This window comes from Palaemon carinicauda, chromosome 30, assembly GCF_036898095.1.
Source record: "Palaemon carinicauda isolate YSFRI2023 chromosome 30, ASM3689809v2, whole genome shotgun sequence".
Lineage (NCBI taxonomy): Eukaryota > Metazoa > Arthropoda > Malacostraca > Decapoda > Palaemonidae > Palaemon > Palaemon carinicauda.
In genome coordinates this window covers 85,537,109-85,548,885 of record NC_090754.1, presented here as the reverse complement: position 1 = coordinate 85,548,885, position 11,777 = coordinate 85,537,109, and the positions used below count along the sequence as shown (strand labels likewise).

At 37.3% G+C, this 11,777-nt stretch overlaps 1 protein-coding gene across 7 annotated transcripts in view; it reads right to left on the bottom strand.

Moving 5' to 3' along the window:
* Positions 1–569: 569 nt before the first annotated feature.
* The window catches only part of SPoCk (secretory pathway calcium atpase), a 146,800-nt gene continuing 135,592 nt past the window's right edge, over positions 570–11,777 (bottom strand). For all 7 annotated transcript variants that reach the window (XM_068354137.1, XM_068354140.1, XM_068354136.1 and 4 more), the window contains one exon: positions 570–6,080. In XM_068354137.1, the coding sequence (XP_068210238.1) occupies positions 5,675–6,080 (406 nt within the window). In that variant the 3' untranslated portion in view covers positions 570–5,674. The remainder of the gene's footprint in view (positions 6,081–11,777) is intronic.

Genomic DNA, 11,777 nt, shown 5'->3' with positions numbered 1-11,777 from the left:
AACTACAACACCCTTCACGGAAATTTTTATTCCTAATATTATGCATATAGAATTTTATGGAAATAAAAATTTCAGTTGTTTCAAAAGCTAATAATGTAACCATAGCTGTATGTTTAGGATTTTTACAAAGTGGAAAATAGTAGTTCCTATAAATGGTGATAGTTGTGGAGATGTAGTAATTGTATCAATGTCTTTTAATTTGGTTACACATTTCTACATTACCATAGAATAAAATAATACAGTTGAAATTGGAAAAGGTGGGATGTTCCCCATAAAATACAAACCCCAATATTCTTCATGAAGTTAAAATGAAATTTCCTTAATTTAAGAGATGCGGAACATTCTCTAGTGAGTGTACAAGTGATGGAAGGTTAGAGGAGCCATCAGTTACGAGTAATGGTAGTAGAAGTGGAATCTGCAACACAAAAACCAGTGGGAATGCCTAGATAATGTTGATAAAAAAGCCACTCCCAATGTCAAAACATAATGGTGATTTAAGCCAGGTGGTAATGGAACAATTTCCTTCCCAATTATTTGAAGTGTGATGGGTAGTAATGAAACTGAAGTTGTAACAGGTATTCCTTTATTTCAAAAAATATCATAGAAACATCTATAAAATGGATCCTTCGGACATAACATGTCACAGTCATACAAAGCCACTTAAGATAAGCAGTGCAATGAGTTGGTACTGTCCAATTTAAGGTGCTTAGTATTATTCTAAACAGCTACTTTCCATACAAGTTTATCATATAAAGAAGCCTAAAAGATTGAATGTTACGTAGATTTAATTACAGAAATACCAACCAAATTATATCACTAACCACTCGGTGTGTTTTAACTCTCTATGCTCTGATCTTTAATAATTATGTGAGAATTATAATACTTTACATTATAAGACATCAATATCACCAGAAATGCATCTTACTCATCCATTCTTTCTTGTAAACTTAACTTAATCCTCCTGTCAATACACCTAAACGATGGTTTCACTGTTATACAAAAATACAACCAACAACGAGGAGTAGGGACAATTCCTTCTTGTATAGGATAAAGTAAAAAGTAATCTGAAAGAATAAGGCAAACAGACATAAGTGCAAGGTAAGAATGAAAACAAATTGGACTAAATTGTAAAAAAAAAAACAAAGTGGTGTCAACTTTGTGCATCAAGCTAATCATGAATAAATATGAAGTGTGTCATACTAATTGCACAGTGCTATAGTAAGTTACTTTTGCGCAAATTGTAAAACTTTACTACTGTATAGTAAATAAATAAGTAAGAGTTGAAAGTTCAAGAACATACAGTATAGTAGCTCAAAGTAACAATAAAAAATTGTAATAAGTACTCAACATCACTTTCTCTCTGCAGTCCAGCTTTTGGCCACCAATGATTTTTTTCTGATGTGAGGGATTAATGTGGCAAGCTTGGTATGTGATAATCGACCCAATCAGCTTAGCGAAGATATCATGCTTCTAAAAAAGAACCAAATTTTTTTGGTCAAAGTAATCTAAATTTACAACGGTGTAAAAACATGTCATCTGAGAAACTGTATCATTCCTTTCTTTAACATTCAATCGTGTACGTACTAAAAACTCTCCTCCATGCTCCATGTTTATGCAAATATATTTTGACACAAAAATATTACTTCATAAAATGCAAATATATAATTTTCTCTTACTAATCAGTTAAAAATGCAAATCCAATAAATATATGTCACCAACTGTGTATGGCATCAACGAACAAATCTATGTATGGTACAATTCATGGCCATAAAAAGTCGGACTCCCAACTTCTTATATTTTTCTTTTAACTTATCCTTTGGTTTTGTCTCTTAGAATTCACCAAAGCTGATGTATAAAACAAAATCACTGTTATGATAGACCGAAACACTTATAACATAAAGAAAAATCCATCTCACAAAACGCCATGGCGCATCTTTCCAAAGAAAAGATGATTTTCTAATGTTTTGCAACAAGGCAATCTCATTCATAATGAAGTGAAATTACAAAAATATTCCTCTTAAAACTCTTAACATTAAAACTGTGAAACATTTTAACCATTCTTTTTATCTATGGAAGTCTAGTTATGAATTGTTAAATCCTCTCAATGACTGATACTTTAGTAAATTCCTTATTAAGCAATGATCAAAAAGCTTCAATCCTACTTTTTTTTAAAACATTTAATTCAATTTCATTATGAATTTGTAAAAAAAAAAATTCTGATGCTTATACCAAATTTCAATTATTCATTGCTTCCCTTGTTTTAAATACAATACAAAAGTACTGTAATATTTAGATAGAATAAATTGTATTGCTCCACACACACTCACATAATGAAGATTAAACTATTTTGTTTTGTATATGTATACAAAATACTGTACTACAGTTGACTTGTTATATTAGTACATTCAACTCATGAATGTTTATGCTATCCGGTGGTCACTTATTCAGTTTGAAATGTCTTCCCAAATTTAACAGATTTAAAAAATTAAAACAATTAAGGCTTAAGACGTTCACAACTTGGCTGAATATGATCATACACTAAATAATACATGAACAGGTAATGAGTTGCCTTACTCTTTCATTGCCAGTGCTGTGTCATTCACCAGTTGTGACTGAATACAATTTTGAATTCAAACACTATGCCAAGTAATATATCTTCACAAATTCTATAATTAAAAATTCCAACAAATATAGCTTAAATAAAAATTTTAAAACAATTCAAATGCCATGTTTGAGGAAATGGTTTTATCCACAGTAAATACATAGAACCTAGATGATCACTTTATTTAATTTGCTGTAAATATGTTTTAATTATTACCACTAAATCTCCAGTCACTCATACAACATCCATTAAAACATACTGCAAATCTTTACTTAATTATATTTGAATAGTTCCATACATATTCTTCAATAACAAAGGTATGATCTGAAATTTGGTGACTAAGACCAAGTGCTCTGTCATATGCATGTTTATAAATTCTCGATGGGTACTGCACTTCTGAATCTGACAAACTAGCTATAGGAAAAGTCAAATAAGAACGTAAATTAAGGATGCGTTTCTAATAATGGATTCACAATATGTCAAAAGCTGGCCTGCCAACTAGAACAGAAAGTATAAATAAAAAATATACATTTAAAAACTTACATGATAAATGGCACATGGAGAGAAGGAAAGAATTACTGTATCCCAGCTTAACTGGTGCATAGTTTCAAAGGCTGAAAATGTAACCAAGTTGTTTTAAAAACCTTGTCTCAATGTCAATACATTTTTTTTTGGGGGGGGGGGTTAAAAAGCAAGTTGTAAATAAAATGTCAAAAGGTATTCTATAAAACATCCCATACAAGATATTCCTCGACGTAACTTATCATAAAACGTTGCAAACTTCATAAATTTAGAGTATTTTAGACTTCACAGAAATACACTTTTTTCTATTTCAGTTTACATCTGCAAAATGCTACTTCTTTAATTGTAGCTGAGGAAAAAAGAAATATGTGAATGTGCTTCAGCACATAGGGAAATAATTGCCTTTTGAAAAAGAATGCTTGTACAGTCAAATTATATGAGATAATAAATATGAAACAAACATTCTTTTACATACATGTACACAATAAAAGAAAAACTACATCAGCTTCTACATAGAGCCATCCACAGACTCAACAAATTCATATCCAAGGAGCATTAAGTTAGAGAAACTTTGTCAATCTCAAATATCAATTATGTAAAACAGAACCATGACAGAGCAGCATTGTGAAATATAAACGAGGTCAATGAACCATTCTAATAAAAGGCAACAAGAAGCACCAATACCCAGAACACTGTCAGACGACAGTTAGCAAATGCAAAATGAGGTGGGGCATTGTGGTCCACATACAACCGTATTCTCTAGAGAGATTTGATGATCATGTCCTCTAAAGAGAATGTTTTGTTCAAGAAAATCTGAGCATTCCAGCACGATCTCACAAATGTGTGATACCAAAGTTTATTACTGGCAATTTTTTTCAATGTCAATCCAAGCCTTTCACTGTTGCCTTGGATTACATACAGGTGCATTCCATGGAAAATGCAATTTATATTTCATAAGCTTCAAAGCTTAACCTGGGAAAGGCAAACAATGAAAAGTTTAGGTTAGAATTAAGCATACAATGAATTACTTGTATCACAGGGAAATATGCACTCAATACATACTGGGTTACTGTGGCTATTGAAAAATGGCCTTGTAACATAACTAAAGCAACTAATTTTGCATCTGGGTTTATAGATTAAATATCATTCACATATATAAAAAAAAATTTTTTAAGTCAGCCAATACCTTGTCTTTATCTGAATAAGATTTTGCAATATATACTTATAAATTATGTGAAACTTTATGCTCAGCCCAAAACATTTCAAAGTTTTGTGATATATCAAAGTACAATAAACTTTATTATTCTAAAAGCAGACTTTCTCATTACATATGTATAAAACAATACCGGTACCACATTTGTTGCATGTCTTATACGGTGAATTACACAGAAAAACAAGACAGGCTATTATAACAGAAAACAAAACTTGACACCCTAAAAACTGATATCATTTTAAAAATTCAATAGTTTTTCAAAGGAAAATAAGAATAAACAATTAACAGAAGTAGCCTGGAATAATATACATTTTATAATACAATTACTCTGAGCATTACGTGTGGTGAGGGTACTCAACCAGAGGTACAGCTACTTTTATACTGGTTATGGGTTTTATGTTTGGACAATTTCCATTTGTTTCTCAAGTTTAAGTGCTAAAGTCCTCAGAAATAAAAGTTGCTATTCCTTACTTATATGCATCAAGTAAACATTTCAATGCAATATAGTGATACTTATCCAAAGAACCTCATTGATCATCAGGGTGTCTATATAAATATATATTTCTTTACTCAAAATTCCCCTCTAAAATGGTGTTCCAAAGACAATGAGTGTAAAAATAGCTATACTGTACTGTCACTCCTTCCATTATTTCTAACACTAAGGAATACAAAATTCCAGTATGTAGCCTCTCTCTCTAACATGTTATTACTCAATGAAAGTTGCTCTTCTAAGTTTGAGAAAGCTCAGTTTTTCTTTTCCGTGTATCTCTTGATATGCAATGGGTTTCCACAAAATGTTAAGTAATATGCATTTAGTGTTTCTACAACAACTATTACAGGAAACTAACTTGATGCAATATGAAATACCACTGTTACTATCACTAATATTCTTAAAAGTGCTGGGTATAAACAGACTTAGAGAATGTGCAAAGCCCATAATGCGGAGCAAACAGGGCCTCAAGACAAGAATGTACTATACTCTAAAACATTGTATATACTAGTTGCTAAACTGCTGACAAGGTCTTTAAAAGTTTTGAAATGATAGATTACTTGTTTCTTATCCAAAGTCACTCTTCAGTTATTCTAAAAATTATGGGAATTAAAAAAGTCATTGCGTCGACTGCATCCAATAAGGATTCCAAAATCAAAATTTTCAACTTTCTTTCATAATACTACATTTTTACATAAAACCAGAGAATCCAAACTGTATGCAGACTAAACAAGTACTGTATAAGTAAACATGTAAAACAAAATATACACATACACAAAACATCAACTGATTTATTCTGGAGAAATTATACTGAACTCACCGATTTAAAGAGAAAATTATCACAACATTACACAGCGTCCATCCATGATGGTTTCGTATTTTTCTTTGATAACCAGAAGCCCTTAGCCGCCATAATTCCCTTCGAATACTCATGCCTTCGGTCAATGAACTTGCGGACCTCAGAAACGAGAAGAACAGTCGATGTTAAGCAAACTAAGTACAGCCAGTCTGCAATGTGCAATGCTTCTGTTTGAAACACCCACTGAAGGAAAGGCAAGTATACAACACACAACAAGCAACCAATGGTGGCTGTTAAAGCCACAAATAAGTACCAATTGGTTGTCAGACCAATTTCCAGCACAGACTTTGAATCGGAACGGCACGACATGGCATTGAACATGTCATACATTACAAAACAGGCAAAAGTCATGGTTGTATCCCGGGCCGTTACAACCCCATCACTCATTTCAGATCTGTGGAAAGGAAACAATTAATAGGACAAAATAAAAATTCATAACACTGGATATTGGTTCTATAATGTATTTCTTTATACAGTTTAAATGACTGTACGTATACACAAAAAAAGGCTTCAAAATTTTAATAGCAATAAATCACTTCCATTGACTTTATTTACTAATATTAAAATTCCTTGTTATGTTAGAAAACTAAATGGTTGTACTCTTTGCTTAAAAACAAATACAGTACCTGTATTACAGTGTCATTTCCCTTCACACTCTTCTTATGGCAACTGAATAACTCCATCTATTTGTATATATGGTCACAAATTTGCCCATTACTCTAGTTGGTCTTTAATCTCTACCTTTCTATAGTAACTGATAAAAGAAATCAATTTTGTAATATTCAAATTACGATTACGAAAAAGAAAAGTATGAATGAATATTCATGAAAGTGGCCCATCTCTGCAGCAAAATCATACTTGTGGCAAATCCTAATATTTTATTTTTATTACAATATGTGTAATGGAAAAAGCCATTTAACAGTTGTCCAGTACAGTAATCTGTACACTACTTTCAATAACTTTTCACAGTCCGGTGTTTCCTTGCACTAATGTCTTCTTCAGTCAGACCCATTATTATCATAATTATTACTAGCTTAGCAATCTAGTTGGAAAAGCAGGCTGCTTTAAGCCCATGAGCTCCAAAATGGAAAAAAAAAAAGCCAGTGAGGGAAGGAAATAAGGAAACATAAAATAGTGTGTATGTGTGTGTACCCTTAAACAAGAGAATTCTAATCCAAGACTAAAAATCAATAGTTTGATTTTGGGGTGTCCTCCTAGAAGATGTTTACCATAATTTAAGTCTCTTCTACCCTTATTAAGTGGAAAGTAGCCACTGAACAATTACAATGCAGTAGTTAACCCCTCAAGTGAAATTTTTTTTTTGATTATTGTAGTGTGGTCAGTGTTCTGAGGAAAAAGGAAAATGTGTAAAGAATAGGCAAAATAATTTGGTGAATGTGCTTTAGACAACTAGAATCTCTTACCATACATATTTCGTAACCATAAGCCTTTTTAGTTCCATCATCTTCAGCAATTACTGGTACATGAAATATTGAGTAAATCCTACACCAATTACTCAGCATTTACAGAAGGCCCCTTGCTTTTGCCTCATATCTAATTATAATAAACTTAGTTTTGTTTATGTTATCTGACCCAATAAACTTAATTTAAAAGTTTCTACGATTTCCTCTTTATATATATATATATATATATATATATATATATATATATATATATATATATATATATATATATATATATATATATATATATATATATATATATATATATATATAACATATATATACACATACATATGTATATATATACATAAATAAATATGTTATTTTCATTAGTAAAATAAATTTTTGAATATACTTACCCGATGATCATATAGCTGTCAGCTCTGCTGCCCGACAGAAAAACCTACGGGCGGAATACGCCAGCGATCGCTATACAGGTGGGGGTGTACATCAACAGCGCCATCTGTCAAGTAGGTACTCAAGTACTCGATGTCAACATAGAACCAATTTTCTCCTCTGTCCACTGGGTCTCTATTGGGGAGGAAGGGTGGGTCCTTTAATTTATGATCATCGGGTAAGTATATTCAAAAATTTATTTTACTAATGAAAATAACATTTTTCAATATTAAACTTACCCGATGATCATATAGCTGATTCACACCCAGGGGGGTGGGTAGAGACCAGCATTACATGTTGACATTATTATGAGCTAAGTATTCCGTATTTCATTTTAGCAGTTATTCAAAATAACAAGCATAAAATAAATAAGTACCTGGTAAGGAAGTCGACTTGAACAATTACTCTGCCTTTTTAAGTACGTCTTCCTTACTGAGCCTCGCGATCCTCATAGGATGCTGAGCGACTCCTAGGAGCTGAAGTATCAAGGGTTGCAACCCATACTAAAGGTCCTCATCAAAACCTCTAATCTAGGCGCTTCTCAAGAAATGACTTTGACCACCCGCCAAATCAAGTAGGATGCGAAAGGCTTCTTAGCCTTCCGGACAACCCAAAAATATTAATAAAACATTTCAAGAGAAAGATTAAAAAGGTTATGGAATTAGGGAATTGTAGTGGTGGAGCCCTCACTACTACTGCACTCGTTGCTACGAATGGTCCCAGAGTGTAACAGTTCTCGTAAAGAGACTGGACATTCTTAAGATAAAAGACGCGAACACTGATTTGCTTTTCCAATAGGTTGCGTCGAATATACTTTGCAGAGATCTATTTTGTTTAAAGGCCACGGAAGTTGCGACAGCTCTAACTTCGTGTGTCCTTACCTTCAGCCAAGCTTGGTCTTCCTCATTCAGATGGGAATGAGCTTCTCGTATTAACAGTCTGATAAAATAGGATAAAGAATTCTCTGACATAGGCAAAGATGGATTCTTAACTGAACACCATAAAGCTTCAGACTGGCCTCGTAAAGGTTTTTAAAATAGAACTTAAGAGCTCTTACAGGACATAATACTCTTTCTAGTTCATTTCCAACCATACGATAAGTTTGGAATATCGAACGATATTGGTCAAGGCCGAGAAGGCAGCTCGTGTTTGGCTAGCAAACCAAGTTGTAGAACATGTAGCCGTTTCGGATGAGAATCCGATGTTCTTGCTGAAGGCATGAATCTCACTGACTCTTTTAGCTGTGGTTAAGCATATCAGGAAAAGAGTCTTAAAGGTGAGATCTTTCAGGGAGGCTGATTGAAGCGGTTCGAACCTGTCTGACATAAGGAATCTTAGAACCACGTCTAAATTCCAACCAGGTGTAACCAAACGACGCTCCTTCGTGGTCTCAAAAGACTTAAGGAGGTCTTGTAGATCTTTATTGTTGGAAAGATCTAAGCCTCTGTGACGGAAGACTGATGCCAACATGCTTCTGTAACCCTTGATAGTGGGAGCTGAAAGAGATCGTTCTTTCCTCAGATATAAGAGAAAGTCAGCTATTGAGTTACAGAGGTACTGGTCGAGGATACGGATACTGACTTGCACCAGTTTCGGAAGATTTCCCACTTCGATTGGTAGATTCTAAGGGTGGATGTTCTCCTTGCTCTAGCAAACGCTCTGGTTGCCTCCTTCGAAAAACCTCTAGCTCTCGAGAGTCTTTCGATAGTCTGAAGGCAGTCAGACGAAGAGCGTGGAGGCCTTGGAGTACCTTCTTTACGCGTGGCTGACGTAGCAGGTCCACCCTTAGGGGAAGTGTTCTGGGAACGTCTACTAGCCATCGAAGTACCTCGGTGAGTTATTCTCTCGCGGGCCAGAGGGAAGCAACTAGCGTCAACTTTGTCCCTTCGTGAGAGGCGAACTTCTGCAGTACCTTGTTGACAATCTTGAACGGAGGGAATGCATATAGATCTAGATGTGACCAATCTAGTAGAAGGGCATCTATATGAACTACTGCTGGGTCCGGGATAGGTGAGCAAACTATTGGGAGCTTCTTGGTCATCGAGGTTGCGAAGAGATCTATGGTTGGCTGGCCCCAGGTGGCTCAAAGTCTCTTGCATACATCCTTGTTGAGGGTCCAATCTGTTGGAATTATTTGTCCCTTCCTACTGAGACAATCTGCTATGACATTCAAGTTGCCTTGGATGAACCTCGTTACTAGTGAAAAGTCTAGACCTGTTGACCAGGTGAGGAGGTCTCTTGCGAACTCGTACCATGTCAGAGAGTAGGTCCCTCCTTGCTTGGAGATGTACGTCAAAGCAGGGTGTTGTCCGTGTTCACCTCCACCACTTTGCCTTGAAGGAGAGACCTGAAGCTTTTCCAGGTCAGACGTACTGCCAGTAGCTTCTTGCAGTTGAAATGCATTGTCCTTTGACTCGAGTTCCATAATCCCGAGCATTCCCTACCGCCTAATGTCGCACCCCAGCCTACGTCCGATGCGTCCGAAAAGAGAACGTGGTTGGGAGTCTGAACAGTCAGGGGAAGACCCTTTCAAAGATTGATAAAGTCCTTTCACCAAGTCAGACCAGACTTTATCTTTCCGGAAACCGGGATCGAGACCGCTTCTAGCGTCTTGTCCTTTTCCAGTGAAAAGCTAGATGATACAGAAGAGGACGGAGGTGTAGTCTTCCAAGTGACACAAATTGAACCACGGATGACAGTGTCCTAACCAGACTCATCCACAGCCTGACAGGGCAGCGTTCCTTCTTCAGCATCTTCTGGATGGATAGCAGGGCTGGGGGTTGATCGTCTTGTTCAGCAACGTCCTCATCAGAGGGTTCCTCATCCGAAACTGATGAGGAAACGGCAACGGAGTGGGCAACGTCTGACTCGCTGAATCCGGTCGCACTGGTGGATGCGTGACGGAGCCGGACACAATATCATGGTACTGCTGCACAGTCTGTGAACTGTCAACCATGGGGACGCGAGGAAGTACAGCGTCAACCCGAAACTGTCTAGACTGTCTGGGTTGTGCAGTCAACCCCCTACCGGGTTGCTGAGGTTGCCGCACTGCGTCACAACAAGTCACCTCTGCTGGTTGTTGAACGTCTTCCTAGTGACACACTGAACGTCCACAACCACCTCCGAGAGTCGCTTAACGTCAACGTGCGACTGGCAACCCACACTGGGTCGCATCGGTGGAGGAACCACCTCAACTGGCGGACGCGAGTAGGATACCTCAGCGTCAACAGGGCGCACAACCAACCGGTAGGAAGGTTGTTGGCCAGAAGGTTCTTCTCCGTAAAAAATCCTCTATCAAGGACACAAGCTTGGACTGCATGTCTTGCAGCAAAGCCCATTAGGGTCTACGGGAGCACGTGTGGCAACAGACGGGGTTAGCTACTGAAGCGGAACCATTTACCATTCCTGGAAGCCTTGTTATGCTTTAATTAAAGTCCATAGGAGGCTAAGCAGCTTAAGGCTCCTCTCCAAATGACAGAGTCCTCAAAGGAATATCAGTAGGAGGGAGAACAGCACTTTCTCATCTACAGGAACCATGTCCGAGAAAAGCTAGGTTATCTCAGTGAGGGTCTCACTGGTGCATAAGCAGCAGACCAGAAGGCAACGTTATGTAACTGCTTGACAGTCTGTGAACTGTCAAAAACTGAACTGTCAACCACAACAGGTGCGTGAGGACATGCAGCACTGGTGCATTAGCAGCAGACCAGAAGGCAACGTTATGTAACTGCCTGACAGTCTGTGAACTGTCAAAAAACTGAACTGTCAACCACAACAGGTGCGTGAGGACATACAGCACTGGTGCATTAGTAGCAGACCAGAAGGCAACGTCATGTAACTGCTTGACAGTCTGTGAGCTGGCAACAACCAAAGCTGTGTGGGGAAGCCTCAACTCCTGACTGACTAGTCTGCTGCGGGCGAGTGGCGGTAACCACAGTGGGTTGGGGAGGCTGACACACCGTGTCAAAACACGGCAGCTTGTGGTAGCTCACGCACGGCAACGGAGTGCTCCGTGTGTCTGTGGGAGTCAGCATGCGTCTGGCAGGGTCGACTGCGCATGGGTGGAGGAGCTCTCACAACAAGAGTGTGGGAGCAGGCAGCCGCAGCGTCTGCTGGGCGCACAACCGTGGCAGGTTGTAGGCAAATGGGTGCATCGTCAACCTTCTCCGCAGTCGGAGTGTGGGAGCAGGCAACAACCAAAGCGGAGTGGTGGTGCGTGGTGGGGACTGCCGTGG